The sequence below is a fragment of the Pogona vitticeps genome, chromosome 9, assembly GCF_051106095.1.
Source record: "Pogona vitticeps strain Pit_001003342236 chromosome 9, PviZW2.1, whole genome shotgun sequence".
Classification (NCBI taxonomy): domain Eukaryota; kingdom Metazoa; phylum Chordata; class Lepidosauria; order Squamata; family Agamidae; genus Pogona; species Pogona vitticeps.
The window spans coordinates 8,938,111-8,954,323 of NC_135791.1; the positions used below are offsets into that span (position 1 = coordinate 8,938,111).

At 42.1% G+C, this 16,213-nt stretch overlaps 1 protein-coding gene across 1 annotated transcript; it reads right to left on the minus strand.

The window, feature by feature from the left end:
* Positions 1 to 102: 102 nt before the first annotated feature.
* On the minus strand, positions 103 to 11,114 carry LOC110089886 (digestive cysteine proteinase 2). The gene is made up of 11 exons (XM_072979888.2): positions 10,978 to 11,114; positions 9,319 to 9,390; positions 8,181 to 8,273; positions 6,002 to 6,174; positions 4,602 to 4,830; positions 3,180 to 3,381; positions 2,823 to 3,016; positions 2,204 to 2,295; positions 1,909 to 2,070; positions 1,376 to 1,565; positions 103 to 677 (listed from the first exon to the last, which is right to left on the minus strand). Exons 1-11 carry the CDS (start codon positions 11,015 to 11,017, stop codon positions 490 to 492), a joined length of 1,635 nt encoding a protein of 544 aa, XP_072835989.2. The 5' UTR covers positions 11,018 to 11,114; the 3' UTR covers positions 103 to 489.
* Between the last annotated feature and the right edge of the window lie 5,099 nt (positions 11,115 to 16,213).

Here is a 16,213-nt window from a genome sequence, read left to right on the forward strand (position 1 = left end):
TCTCTTAAGAGAAGTAGCCGTATGAATCAATTTCAGAATGCTGAAGGGAAAGATATGTAAAGAAAATACAGGAACTGAATTAACACAACACAGAATCCTATAGCACCTTAAAAACTTGCAAATTTATTATTTCAAAAGCTTTTGTTGAGAAAAAATCCTTCATCATCAGACTTCATTTCTAAGACTTCCCCTTTGTGATCTTGTGATGTGTGCGACATCAATATTTCTAAAAACCAGGAACAGAAAGTTTAGGGGGAAAAAATAATTTTTTGGATTACATCTTCCAGAATCCCCCAGGCAATACAGCTGGTGGCCCCGCTGCCAAGGGGATTCTTGGAATTGTACCTAAAAGCAATAAGTATTCTAAGATGTGTTCGAGTCACTGATTCCTCAACAAGATGCTTCAGCAAATTGCAGTTCAGCAGAACTCTTGACCATAGAAGGCTTATTGTGCATTGACTGATAGTCTCTTCTTGACTGCCTTCGCTATTAAGCAAGTACTGGATAGGTCGCAATAGTAGCCACTCCACAGTTGTTCTCCTTCATGGACATGAGGATGTAGCCATCATTTCCCCAATATGTTGACCAAGAGTTCTTGATGAGCCAGTAGTTTTCTCCCTGGAGCTCTCCATATCCTACCACTAGGACTGCATGGTCTAGTTCCATGGTCTTGTTTCCTATTAAAAATAGATTTAAAAGGAGTCAGTTGATTGTAAGGGCTGAGCTATTGAGTCTTGTTGAAGAGCCAGCATGCTGTAGTAGTTAGCTCCATATGCTACAAAAACAGCTCCTACGGCTGTTTTTGTGGCATATGGAGCCAACCCACCTTAAATTGACATTTATTTCATTTTCTTTCAAAAAGATGGAATGGAGTGGCATAATTAAAACAGAGTGTACAGGCACACCTTGTTTTAGGTAAAGGTTAAGGTTCCCCTTGACATTTAGTCCAGTCGTGTCCGATTCTAGGGGGCGGTGCTCATCCCTGTTTCCAAGCTGTAGAGCCAGCGTTTGTCCGAAAACAGTTTCCATGGTCACGTGGCCAGTGCGACTTAGACATGGAATGCCATTACCTTCCCACCGTGGTGGTACCTATTTATCTACTCACATTTTTACATGCTTTTGAACTGCTAGGTTAGCAGGAGCTGGGACAAGTGACGGGAGCTCACTCCGTCGCATGGATTCGATCTTTGGTTTTACTTTTGGGGGGCCTGAAGCATCTTCCTGGAGGGCCCCAGAGACTGTAAAATGGTCTCTGCCCCTCCAACCTGTTCATCTCTGGTTAGAGTCTGCACATCAAAATTTACCTCTACGTCAGTGCTGTCTTATCCAAGTTCTCATCACCAATGAGGTCTAAGGAAAGAAAACAGACACATACCACAGTTTGGTTCGTAGTAGATGCCACTGGAGTAGAAAGCAAAGGATTTATGGGAGGCATCAATGTTCACAGTCACTGGGCCATGCTTGTACAGAGCAGCCTTCAGGGCAGTGATGTTCTCAGAGGGCACGTTGATATAGCCAGAGAGTGCTGCCATCAGCTCAGATTGATTGTAGTGACAGTAGCCATTCTAGAAGACAGCAAACAGACACTCAAACTTCTGTGTAGAAAAGCTATGCCCTCTGAAATAAATCTGCAACGTATTATTGATTCTGTGTATGATGCTACCTTGCGAAGACCACGTGCTCTCACCTTGTACAAGTGTATGTGTATATGTGTGTGTGTGTATTCTGGGAGCTGAAATAACAAACAACTTATCCAAGTTCTGGATCAACAGTTAGTTTGGCCATAGATAGCAATGGGGAGGCAGAAGTAACTGGGTGAATGGGTTATGTAGCAAATTTAGTTTGTGTGTTATGATGCCAGCCCCAAGTGGAATTGCTATATCCCCTCCAAAGAAACCTCAGATTCACCTGACCCAGGTATGGCCCATAGGACTCTGTGCTGGGAATTCCACCATGCTTCATAATCCACTCATAGGCATGCGACTCCTGACCACCATCACAAGCATGATTTCCAAAACCCCAGGAACAATCGACTAAGGCTTGTTGAGACAGTGAAGTGAGCACTCCAGTCTACAAGGAAAAAAGGACCAGTGTTAAGTCAAAAATGTAAACTGTATCTAGACATAGGCTTTTGGGGACGTGTAGACAGGGTGAAATCCACCAAAGAAATCTGCTCAAGTGTGTTAGATATCTGAGCTTTCACCTTGAGAAACAGGGCACCTTCCAGAGTTCCTGTAGTAGCAAAACTCCAGCAAGAACCACAGATAGCCTGGTCTTTGACAGGGGTAACAGCACCTTCATGGGTGGGCAGAGAAAGTGAGGACAGGGATTACAGATATGCCGAGATTTTTTTAAAAAACAAACAAACAAACATTCCACTCATATACAGATACAAACATTATTGCTACACAACTGGCTATTTGGGAGAAGCTGTCCATTAAATGGGCATTTTCTGGGTGGAAATCTAAGCAATAATTTTTTTAAAAAAATTCTTAAGATGATGGACTATAGTCCAAAATGGGAATCTTGTTTTCTGTTTTCACTCAGAACGATGCTTTGTTTCTCAGGAATGTTCAGGACACCACCAAGCCTAGGCTAAAAGGTTGAAGAATCTGTGTGTAGTAGGGATTAGTGTGTTACACTGGGACTTGTAAAACCCAGGTTTGATCCTACTGAACCAGGAAGCTCACGGGGTGCCCTTGGCCAGCCCTTTGCTCTCAGATACATCTAGCCTACAGGGTTGTTGTGAAGAAAAATGGGGAAGCAGGAGAGCCACGAGTTCAAAAGAATAACTAATAAATGAATAAAATAAAAACAATCACCATAAAGCCTCCAATCCAGGCTTTCTGGCAGAGTGAGGTCATTGTAGTGTTGTGAGGGAAAGGGCCACCCCTTATTGGGTTCCCCTGTCTTTAACCTTCCCCTCATCATGGCCATCTCTTCATGGGTATGATCCGCCAAATGATTCACATCCAGCTTGTAGGGGAGATTGGCTCGGTTCTTGGAATGGATATATCTAGAAAGGAGTAGAGAAGTTTTAAAAACAGCTTGTTGGGCAGAAATGGACCTCCAAGATTTGAAGGTCATGAGACAGCAGCATTGTTGCCGGCTGATCCATCTCAGGCAGGATAAGGCCAAGTGGTAAGTCTTCCCATAATTCATCTCTTCTGCCACTCTACCTCATGTTGTGGATGAAAGTGTGTTTCCTGTGCTCCATCTCTTTTTCACTTGTGTATGTCTTTCGGAACTTCTTTTTGTAGCGATGGAACAAATGCTCGTGGTCTCTGCTCACATCGCCAGCTCCCCCAACAAATTCCTGTATGGGATTGGCCAAGATTGTATTCTCTGGTCCTGCTCCAGGCCAATGCGAACACGTTAGATCTATTAAACGAAAAACAGAAATGATAGCTATTACCAAGAACCAATCCATTACAGATTATTCCTCTTTAGCGCTATGTTGCTTGCTGCATGCATTACAGAGGAGCAAGACACTAACAATAAATTATTATAAAGATATTTTAATTGTTTGTAAGCCTTAAACACATCCATAGAACTCCAGTGAGGAATGAAGAAGAGCATACAGTTTAGTGAAAAGCAACTGAATACACAACAACTGATGGAAGTACAGTAGTTACATGTATTTTACTTAATAAAATCTGTACATAGTGGGGGAAATGTCCTTAAAGACTAATTATATGCTGCCAGGTCAATCTTCATTTATGGTGACTGTCACAGGGTGTTTTAGGTGTGGAGTGCTCAAAAGTGGTTTACCCGTTTTTCCTTCTGGTGATGCTATGAAACTGAGATAAAGGAAAGGAGACATCATAAAGAATTGCATCACCCACACATACTCTTCGAGATTTCAGCTGACCCTTCTCACTGACAGGCACAGTAGGCATTTGAACGCCTGACCCTTGGCTCCATGGCCTGGCAATTGAGCCATACAAGCTCTAAAACAGTCATAGATAAAGGTAAAGGTTCCCCTTGGCATTTAGTCCAAGTCGTATCCAACTCTAGGGGGCGGTGCTCATCCCCGTTTCCAAGCCGTAGAGTTAGCGTTTGTCCATAGACTGTTTCCGTGGTCACGTGGCCAGCGTGACTAGACATGGAACACCATGACCTTCCCACCGTGGTGGTACCTATTTATCTACTCGCATTTTTACATGCTTTCAAACGGCTAGGTTGGCAGGAGCTGGGACAAGCGACAGGAGCTCACTCCGTCACATGGATTCGATCTTATGACTGCAGGTCTTCTGACCTTGCAGCACAGAGGCTTCTGCGGTTTAACCCACAGCGCCACCACGTCCGACAGTCATAGCAGCTGGCAATTCAATCGGTGCCACTTTTGCAGGTATGGAACCTTTCCTTGTCACTTGCAATACGTGGCAAGGTGGCCCAACAATGTGATTCTGAAACTTTGGCCTTTCCGATGTTTTAGACTCCAATTGCCAAAAGCCCAACCAGCATGGCCAATGGTAAAGATTTCTGGAAGTTGAGGTCTAAGCACCTGGAAAAAACAAGAGGCTGGAATCCACTGCTTTAAATCACATCACCAAGATGGTAATACATATTATAAGAGACCAACACTGTTCCGCACATACCCTGAGGTAGATCAAAGACGTTGGCTGGGAAGCTGTGGGAAAAGCTGGTGTAGTCTATTTCATACTTGTCATAGTGGGACCCAAGCAGGGTATTGTACCCCCACATCTCATAATGCACAGGCACAGCATCAGCCATCCACAACTTATACGTGTTCTTCTTCTTTCCCCAATACGATGTACGCTCCAGAACTGTGCAATACTGTCCATTGTAGTATTCAAAGCCTACAGGCTGGAATTGGGAAAGCAGAGGAGAATGAAGGGTTGGTAGCTTTAGTAAGATCTTGAAGAGGGTAGGTTACAAATATCAACCGTGTGCAATAGTATCTCCCAGAATCTACAGCCCTGAAAAGATGATTTTCTGGGTTGCAACTCCCATAGTCCCACAGCCATCAAGGCTAGTGGCCACTAGCTCAGAGATTCTGGGACCTGTAGTTTAAAAAAAATATTTGCAAGCTCCGGTAGAAAGTCACCACCGTGTAGACCTTTTGAATGAGTGTTCAACAGCAATGTTGGTATCCCATGAAACGGCTGTTCTAAAGGCTGTGTTTTCTGCTGCCTCTCCGTTTTTAGAAATAGGCAGAAGCAGGCTATGTATGTGGCCTTCCAGATGTGGCAGGACTGCAGTTCTCATCTTCTCAGTCAATTGTGAGGGAGAACTGAAGTTGCACTTCACCACATCTGGATGGCCACACGTCAGTCACCCCAATATAGGGCAACGGGCATCAGGGTTTGACCTGAGCGTTGTCCATTTTTATCATTTATGAACTCTTAGCTACATTTACTCAAACTCATTGCTGATTAAAATTGCATTATTGGACTACATCTCCCAGAATCTAATAAGGCAACATGATCGTGGTCATGCTGGTTAGAGGATTATGGGTCTTTTAGTCATCCACACCAATCCCCAATTTAACCATTGTAAATGTTTTGAAGAAGAATAGGCATCTGACAGCATTATCAGTTAAAACAATAAAACAGCACTAAAAACAAAATCAACCACCACCAAACACCATACAAAACAAGACATTTGGCAAAAAGTAGGATAGCAAACAGTGAAATACCAGCTTCAGCATGTAATATATTTGATAACAAATATATAAATTGCATTTTTCTATACGACAGAAAATCCAAAAGGTAGTGAGACTCTAAACAGAGCTTGGAAATAAAACTAATTTGCATGGGAATCTTTACAGAAGCACTGCCTACAAATATATTTTCTTCATGCTGCTCCCCATTGTCCAAGTTGCAGACTTGTGCTGAACTACAGCCCTAAATCCTGACTTGGTGGTTTATCTGAATGAAGATAATCCATTATTTTTTTCCATCCAAAAAAAGGAAACTTTCTAAACTCTGGCCTGAATTTACAACAGATAAGGGAGGAAGGAGCTCAAGAGACTCACCTGGAAATCAGTCAAGTTTGGAAAGACACTCTGAGGTTTAATGGGTTTTTCCGATGTTCCATTGACCCGGAAGCACTCCCTGATGTTGACCTTGGTTTCTGTGGTTTCTGGTGTTATCTTGAAGTTGGCTCCAAAAGGCTTCATGAAACTAAACTGGTAAGTGATTACCTGGCCTGGAGCAAGAAGACAACCATGGTTACATCAAATATTTGAAAGTCTTGTAGCTGGTATTTTATTTGGTACACATGTGTGACTTTCCCCACATAAGAAACCCATTACAGTCATTCCATCTCCTCATCTAGCGCTGCTCTCCTCTTCTTCCAATGTTTTTGTTAAGGCTAAGCTTAGTGGTTAGGTATCTAGCTGGCAAGCCAGAGATTGGCAGTTTGATTCCCACTGTGCCTCTGGGAGAACAAGCTGCACAGTCCCAGGATGTCTCCAGAAGAAAGGGAATGGTAAACCACATCTATGTATTCTCTAGCTAGAAAACCCTGGAAAGGGACACCATAAATCAGAACTGATTTGATGGCATGCTGTTATTTAGCTAGTTATTTAAGTGGGAGAAAAGTTACTATCCATGCAAAACATTTCTTCTTCCAGTCCTTCTCAGTTCGGGAAGAGAGCTAAAAGTCACTGACTCACCGGGCCCACATGACCAGACATAACCCATCCATTTAATTATGTTTAGCCATTAAAAATATCCGTAAGGAAGTGAGAGCTGGACCATAAAGAAAGCTGACCACTGAAGAATTGATGCTTTTGAATTGTGGTGTTGGAGGAGACTCTTGAGAGTCCCCTGGACTGCAAGGAGAACAAACCTATTAATTCTAAAGGAAATCAAGCAGTGCTCACTGGAAGGACAGATCCTGAGGCTGAGGCTCCAATACTTTGGCCATCTCATGAGAAGAGAAGACTCCCTGGAAAAGACCCTGATGTTGGGAACATGTGAAGGCAAGAGGAGAAGGGGACGACAGAGGACGAGATGGTTGGACAGTGTCATTAAAGTGACCAACATGAATTTGACCCAACTCTGGGAGGCAGTGGAAGACAGGAGGGCCTGGCGTCCTCTGGTCCATGGGGTCACGAAGAGACGGACATGACTAAACTAATAAACAATTAAAAATATCCATCCAAAATTCTGTGTTTCTAGCTCTTTTTGTTTTGCATATATTTTCAGGTAAGATGAGTAAAATTCCCAGCATCTCCACAGTTAAATTCTTTTAACTTCAGTTACAGAATCCCCAAGACATGCCAATCATTTATGATCTATCCAATGTGTTCAGCTGGGAAATCAACTTGGTAGTGCTTGAGAGAGCACTTAAGGTTACAGAGAGGCCATGCGTTCTGCTTTAAAGAGAACAGTTGTCTCCCAAATGTAAGCAACAGCAACAACAAAAAACAACAAAGTAGGAGATGGGAAATAATTTTTTTTTTTTTTTGCTGAAGAATGTGGAGAGTAACTGATTGGTCTAGTTTCACCTGGATTTTAGGTATGCTTGCCCATTTATCTCACAAGTGTCCAGGCTTCGAAGCCTCCATTTCTAAAAAAATAAGTCTCTGGCCTTTATAGAACCAGAGATTCAAGGCACAACGTGCAGTCATTTTTTAAGCCAATAGTTTAGTGTGAAACATGCCTTTCCATGTCATCAACCATTGGCAAAGTCGATCTACAGAATCTTATAGAATTATAAACTCATCCTGTCATAACTGCAATGCAGGGACAGTTTGGTTCTACCTGGCTCACAAACATCTAAAACAGAAACAATGAACAATTACAGTAACAATACTGGTGGGTTTTTTTTTATGAGAGCGATAGTACAAGCAGGAACACTTCCAGACTCTGATATTACGCATTGTGCTGGTGTTCCAGAAAAATCAAATTCCATTTCATTTTCCATAACGTCTACCACAGATACAGCCTTAAGAAAAGGTCAACGTTGGGTAGAATGAATTGGGGGTGGAGAGTAAAATGTAAACATAATCATAACCAACATCATCATAAAACTTACTGCTGTGATTACTATGAATCTTAAATTTCTGAGAAGAGGTTTAACAGTGATAAATTATGTATTTTTCAAAGAACTTATCTCTATATGGATTTGACTTGGTATGGCCCTTGGAAATTAGAACAAACAGACGTTTGGATTCACTGGTCTATCACAAACACCTTGTTGCTTACCGTGATAATACTGGATCCGGCTTTTCCCTCCAGTTTCATTGAACCAGGCTTCAAAAGGTTCTTCTATTTCTGCATAAGGCAGTTTGAGAATCCCTGAAGGAAAAAATAAGATGGAGAGGGGCGCTTAGGTAGAGCAGAGGGGGCGAGAGAAAGCACCCCTCTGCTCCAGCAGTGCTGAGAACGAAGAAGAAAAAAGAGGAATCATCATAATCATCATCATTACAAAAAACAGCAATACTGTATTAGGAACAGCATATTTATGTATGTGCCGATATTTAACAGCGACTTAGGTTTTTGGTTAAACCTTGTATCTGTTATATAATAACAGTCAATGTTTTTTGATTTATTGTGTCTGGTATTTTTGGATGATGATGATGATCATCATGATGATACAGTTCTGGGAACACCCGATAAAAATGATTTCCATTAGATTCAGAATACTGTATATCGTATTTTTCTGTGTATAAGACTACATTTTGTCTAAAATCTTTAGACTAAAAATTGAGGGTCGTCTTATACACGGAAGTAAGCTGAGGAGAGAACAAAAACAAGTGGAGGGGAAAGCAGGGATCAAAGTGATCCTGCAGCACTTTTATCCCTTCCCCCCCCCCTCCAGCCTTGCTAAGCCCCACTTAGATTTCTTAATTTTGGGTTAGAAAAGTGAAGGGCTTTTTATACATGGTGGCGTCTTATATACGGAAAAATACGGTACCAGCGAAGCACTTTCTCACCCTGCATTCAAGTGAATATGACCTGTCTCTTACCACAAGGTGGGCTGAAAGCTACCAACTTGAGGCCAGTTCCCACTGCTGGAAAAAAAAACTGGCAGAGGGATCTCTCTCCCTTTCTCTCTTGGATTTGGGCTAAAGTCTCATGGACTTTAGCTTGAATCCAAACCTTCTGAGATGGTGTGTGCCTTCTCACCCTGCTGCTGCCGCCTCAGACTGCCTGCTGACTAGATACCCCACACATGCATTATGACATTTGAGGCACGAAGTGCTAAGAAAATATGAATGACTTTCTTCTTGAAGTGTCTAGCAAATTTCTCGCAGACCTCCCTCCGGAGAGGCACATATTGCCATCCCAATTTACTCTCTATAGTCACTGCCCCCTGACGTATCCAAGAAATCCGCTTTACCTGTGATATGATAGACATCCCCAAGCTTGGGAAGCCGCTGCAAATGTGTATGAAGATGGGTGCAGTCCACCACTGAAATGCAAGGAAAAAGAGACATTTAGATCTTTATGTCAACACAACTAACACTGCTTTTGTTTGTGACTGTCTGGGCACCTGGTTTAGTTGTTTGCTGGTGGAATCTACGGGAGGACATCATCAAGCAAAACAAGTAAAGATACAGTATATAAATTGACTGCATTGGCTTCCTTTACCTATCACTCCACTCCACTGTGGACAATGGAAAGGCTAGCTGGTAATTCTTTGCCTTTCACCCTCCTCCTTGGTTGAATGCAATTTTGAATTTGCTGTGAGAGAGACATATACTGTTTTAAATGGAGGACCCTAAAGTTTCCAGCGTCCAAGTTCTAAGTGAGCCTATGGGTTACCACCTGGGTGGAACCTAATGCCATTTCATCACTTGATAAGGCCTATTCCTTTGTCTGCCCCCCTTCCTTCTCCATTATGCCTTGGAGCAACACATACATAAGAAGGGCTTAAGGTTAGCCTCCCTGCCCTCATTCCACCTGCCCTCCCCTGATGAATGGAAGATGTTCCTGAAAGCTTGTATATTTTTATGTGCCTTCGCACATTTTTGTACAAGTTGTGCTGTGGCGCCAGAGGTTCGAAGTTCAATTCCCCCACTGTGCCTCCTGTGAGTAGAGCCAGCCTGTGTAGCTTTGGGCAAACCGCACAGGCTAAGGGTATGCCAAGAAGGAAGAGAATAGTGAACCACGTATAAATATCCTCTACCTGGAAAACCCTGAAAAGGTTTCCATAATTGAATTGACAGCACATGATTTTTAGTATACGTTGGTTGGCTCTTTTTCAAGGAGACAGAGTGAGGAACTGAACTCTATCCTTGAAAAAGAGCCAGCCTATGTAGTCATGGGCAAGCTGCACAGGCCCAGAGTTTCCCCAGAAGAAGGAAATGGTAAACCATTTCTGAGTACTCTGTACTTAGAAAACCCTGGAATGAATCACCATAAATCAGAGCTATTTCATGGCACATTATTATTATTATTATTATGTAGGCACCAGCTCATTATGGAGGTTGGATTTTATATTAAATCAACATACCTACCACTGTTTAAGATTACATTGGATGACTTTAATGTAAAGGATGCATTTCCCAAATAAATTGTTATTCAGAACAATAGTTATCCCACTATGAATCTATAGAGAAAGAACTTTACTAACGGTTCAATAATGGAAAAATAAAACACCACCACATAGTATTAAAGAGAAAAGGTCAGAGCGTAATTGTCACAGAAACGCTAAGTAAATAAAAATGAATGTGCTGTACACAGAGATTCCTCAGCACTTAATCACCCTGAATTCTCTGGCATGCACGATGAGCATCTTTTTGTACGCATAGCCAAAAGCTTTCCATATTCTTTTCTGGACTCACCTGTATTGCCACTGGCATCACCCTTTTTTGGCTTGACCGTTCTCAGATCCTGCAGCGTTATTCACTTTGAGATTAGAGGAAATATGGGTAAATGTCTATTGCTCTAGCAATTACAAAAGGAAAAAGCGGGCAGGAGAACCTCACACATTTGTTCAGGCAAAAATCTGAAAGATGGTCAAAGAGGAAAAAAAAAAAAGGCAGGCAGGACTTACCAAGGAAACATATCCCTGTTATTAAAATCAGAGCCCCCATCTCTAAAACAGTCACAGATCAGAGACACTAGTTCTCAGATGCAGCAAAAGCACGAGTTGTCCTATAGCCAGCTAGGCACTACCAGCAGAAATACTGTGCAATCGAAGGTCTAGAGGGGTTCCGAGTCTTATTGGCTGGTTAAAGCTCTCAGCCAGGAAGTAGCAAATCAGATGTTGGGAGGTTTCTCCTCCTCTTTGGCTTTCCTCCACGGCCCAACAAATCTGCCACAGAAGGATAACATAAGGCTAGCAAACTAAATATATGAAACTGAAGCTTCTGGAATTTCTTCCAACTGCATTATAGAAATACCTGCTACCTTCCCTGAATTGTTATCGAATATGCAGTGGCTTCCCGGAGAAGGCTGCCATGTCAGCGGCATTTCACCTCTCAAGATTTCCAGCTAAAACATGAAACAACCTCTTGTGATGTCACAGAGGCTAAATGAAAAAGGCAGGCAGGGGAACCAGAATAGCTTTTAGGCCAACTGATCATGGATGGGCATGAATACAAGGAGCTCAAGGTCTTGGTAAATCTGACTGATCCAGTAATCTGGCAATCCAGGCCACACGAGAGAATCCTTGTTTTGAGATGTGGATGGGTGTTAAAATGAGTTAAGGAGCTCCATCAATTACTGCCATTCTCAGGAGGATTCACATAGGTGTGGCTGTAGCCAACCATAGCATGGTGTTTTTCCAGACCCTACACTGCTGCTCCACCTTGTGAAGACTCATTGCAAGCCCAGAAGGGTCTTTCTCCACTTGTGCCAAGGAATGCTCACCCTGAGATTTGCCTTCCTACCTTGAGAACCAAAGACACCCTGCAGTTCCCTACTTCAACTAGCAGCCTGAGATCTGGCAACCTGATCAGCAGAATGCAAAGGGAGATAATCAGTGCAAAATGCATGTAAACAGAAGAACTATGACAGTCAAGTCAAGTATCCTGGCTGGACCCCTAAGAGCAGGAGTTGTGATGGAAGTACTTCTCTGTGCTTATGCAGACAGCACTTTGGCTGGGCAAATGCAAGACCAGGGAAAAGTTAGCGTTCTAGGGTGAAAAAGTTAACAAAAGAAATCAGCAGTAGCTGAACATGCCCTAAAACAAGCTGGATATGAAGTTCTATTTCAAAATACTGAAATACTGGACAACACCAGCAATCATTACATTAGATTGCACAGGGAAGCCATTGAAATCCACAAACACTAGCAGAGCTTCAACAAAAAAGAAGTTTAAAACTCAACAAAACTTGGCTCCCAGCACTGAAAAATACAGCCTGCAGAAGGTTAACAAACTCTACTCAGCCACAAGGACTGGTGATCACTACACACAAAAGACGAGCTAATGACATCCATCAGTCACAGTGACAGATAATCTCTCCTCCTTATCAAAACAATACACTCACAACAAAAACACACCAATCACCATAATCACCCATCTCCTGAAAAGGGCAAAAGCTGATCCCACAGCTATAAATACTCAACTCCCAACAAACTGCACCAGAGCACAGAGTGCTAGTCCTGTCCTCTGAAGATGCCAACCACAGAGACTGGCGAAACATGGGAAGAACAACCTTCAGAACACGGCCAAAGAGGCCGAAATACTCACAACAACCAAAAGAAAGATACATTGGAGAAAACACAGCATTGTAACTGTTATGGAGAAAAGCGGTTTTGTGGTTTGAGTCAACCACTATAGCCTGTGTGGCCCAGTGCGATCAGAAAGACAGATGCAATACACAAGGGGGGGTGTCAACAAATTTATGCAGGACTTTTAACAAATGGACAGAGAAGCAGGCAGCTAGATAACGAAGTGGAGAGAAGGTTAGAAAAGCAAAGTAAAGCTGCCTGCACATGTGTGCCAAGCTCTTGCATAGTTTTAAGTTATGGCTGCCCCAGTCATCACATTAGAAAGAGTTTTGTCCAGTCAAGAGAATACATGAAACCCAAATTACAAACCTGACCCAAAGCACGTAGCACTTTCAATGGTTCAAGAAGATAGGAAAAAGAGGTGTGGGGTGTTGGTTACATATTACAACACAACTTGCATTCTTAGGTGTTTTCTTGTTTGCTTGTGTCAAAACTTATCACTTATCTGACAGAAAAAGGATGCAAGCTCAGGTTGATGCCTCAAAGGAGCCTCAGCGTCATTCTGAGTGTTCTGCCTTTGCTTAAATTAAAACAAAAGCATTTAAGAATATAAAATTATAAGCAACTGCATAGGAAAATAAAGGTGGGGAGACAAACTTGTCCATAACAAGTGGGAAAATGAAAATTAGCTTTATTAAAATAATAATGAAGCTCTGGAAAACTCCAGAAAAGTGATTGCCAATAGATTAAGGGCAAATGAAAAGAAGTACATTTTCACAGAAACCATTGGCCTAAATCCAATGCTAGTTCCATATACTGTAGGGTAGACCCATTGAAATAAATGACACTTGTCAATTGTAATAGTATTATGTTAATTCTGTAAGTCTGGTCTTGTCTAGCTAGGACTAAAATTGAAGTTGGCTCATAGTTAACATATGGAATTTGTTCCCTAAGGGTGTAGTGAAAGTTAGCTTTAAAAGATGATCGACCAACTCACAGAGGAGACGTCTACTGTCAGCTTTAGCCAGGTTAGCTAAGGTGGCACAGTTTGTTCATCACCAGAAGTAGAGTTCATTTAAGAGGTAAAGTTATCTGATTATCCTAGGGCAAGTTGACGAAAACTCTCAGATTCATATTTTTTTTTAATGACAAGCAACAAAGTACAACCGTCAGCTAAAAAAGAAGAGGCTGTTAGATGCAGGGCCCCAAGGTCAGATAAGGGAAGGAAGACTAATCAGGCCAAGAGTGACGCTCACATCACCCCAAAGCAGTAGCCACCCAGTATCATGGCCTTGTCTCTTAGTCATAATACCAAAGCACTGGCAACAGATCTCCTAGGAAATGAGAAGAATGCAGAACAGAAGCTGGGCCGTTATCTATACCCTGTGTGAAAATTTTCCTGATTCTGCAAAATGTATGAAAAATGTTTTTTTTTATTTGGAGCAATATACTTTATGAAAACAATACCTTTCTTTTTTATTTTTTACAATTTGGTTGTTTCTGCTTGATTTCTGTTCGGGCAATATCACCCTTTTCTAAAGGTAGGCAAAGAGACAATGAAGATTTTGCCAAGCAACAGGGGTGGGGTGGGGGTTACTTGTGTGACAGACCTCTTGCCTCTTATTTCACTAGAGCTATTAGCAGATCAATGTGCTTGTGTAAGAAGCTCTTACTACTCTTCGGTAATAATGGTTTGTAAAGATAGTTATTGTTTTAACGTCTTCCAAATATGTTGAGCTGCCTTCAAGGACAAAGACCTTGCCAAACAGCTTCCGTTTCTTGGTTATGTGTCTGTCCTGCCTTTCCTCCAAAGTTTCTTTTTATTCAGATTTATTTATTACATTTATGTTCCGCCTTTCCTACAAAGAGCTCAACATGCTATACATTATTCTCCAGTCTCCCTCCATGTTTGTCCTCATAACAATCCTACAAAGTAAGTTAGAGTGAGGGTCAATCTAGACAATGTACTGAGCATACATTTAGAGCAGGTGCTCTGGGATTTCCACCAACATGTCTCAGCAATCAGACTTGCAAATGAAGCCTGTGTTTACCTTCCAGTGACCAAACACAATACAAAGCACATTAAATGTGAGATAGCTCAGTGGTTTAGGCGAAGCCAGGAGATTGAGAGTTCAATTCCCCAGGGTCTGGCTTGATGACCCATAGGGTCCCTTCCAGCTCAGCAGTTCTAAGATGATGGTGATGAAGATCAGGTAAAGCTCATGCTAGGAGGAACTGCAAGGTCTTTCTCTTAATGGAGCACTGTTTCTAAATAGAGTGGGGCCTCGCTAGACGATGATAATCCATTCCACTGAAATTACTGTTTAGTAAAATCAACATCTAGCGAAAAGCATTTCCCCATTGGAATGCATTGAAACCTGTTTAATGCGTTCCAATGGGGAAGAATCGTCGTTGTCTAGTGAAGATCGGCCATAGGAAAGCCACTTTGCGAACCGCTGATCAGCTGTTTAAATTGCTGTCTTGCAAAGCTTAAGTCCCAAAAACACCCGTTTTGTTAGCACGGAGGGAGGTGTCAAAATCATTATCTAGCGAAAATCGGTTTGCGAAGCAGGGACCAAACATTGTCCAGCGAAATTCCCCCATAGGAATCACTGTTTTGCGAATCGCTGTAGCGATCACAAAAAATCAATGTCTAGCGAAAAAACTGTCATACGGGGTAACTGTCCAGCGAGGCACCACTGTGCCAGTAAATGACCTTGAATACACTCAATCCGAGTTTGGAAGCAGGGTGAGGTGTAGTTAGAACTTGGTGTTTTGCCTGTGTGATTGTTTGTTTTATTTTACGAAAGGACCAGGGTGTGTGACTTTGGGTGATTTTCTGGTGACTTAGTAAGTTGGGGCATGATGTTTTGGGACAGTGTGAAGCCCAGCCACTGCTTGTCATTTTCCTGGTTGCCCCAAAGCGTTTTTGTTTATTTCTTAAAAACAAACCAACCATCAAGTCTAACACTAGATAGTCATATCCCTATATTGCTATATTAATTTAGCACTAGATTTTTTTTTAAAAAAAGATAAACATCAGTACAGAACCGAAACAACTCTGAGGAACTCTAGCAGACTACAGTATTTCCATGGTATGTGTTTGTATGTTTGTGGAGAACTTTGGAGAACTTTCTCGTTTTCCCTACTGCCATACAACTCTTTAAACAGTCCCAGTAGCTTGATGGCAGATCATATAATTAGAGCCGAGGATGAGGAAAGGTGGTATTAAAGGAAAGAGAGCTGTGGATGTGGGTCAAACTGTATCAGCTTGAGGGACAGTGTGGGCATTGGCCGTGAAATAATCCAGGGTCATGTGGACACCTAAACCACATGCAGTCACGAAACAGATTGCAAAGTCGATTCAGCTTTCCAGCGTAGTCACACCATCAGTCCCCCCCTCTCCCCCCCTCATACACTTTCTCAAGACAAGAAAACTCCGTTATCACTCCCACCACTTTGTGCTTTTCGTGTTACCATATAAGTGAAATAATCTTGAGGTCATTACTTTGCCCTCCTTGAAGCCATGCATATTTCGAATGCCTAAGGGTCTACACAAGTTGCCTAAGTAAACTAAACTTTAATCCACCCAAAGGTCAACTGAAAATGGGAG

Excerpts from the sequence above, each read along its gene's own strand:
- LOC110089886 (XM_072979888.2), bottom strand. The coding sequence starts at position 11,017 with ATGGGGGCTCTGATTTTAATAACAGGGATATGTTTCCTTG. Across the intron at positions 2,071-2,203 it reads AAGGTGCCCTGTTTCTCAAG|ACTGGAGTGCTCACTTCACT; the intron begins GTGAAAGCTCAG and ends TTTTCCTTGTAG. Across the intron at positions 678-1,375 it reads CTACTACGAACCAAACTGTG|GAAACAAGACCATGGAACTA; the intron begins GTATGTGTCTGT and ends TATTTTTAATAG.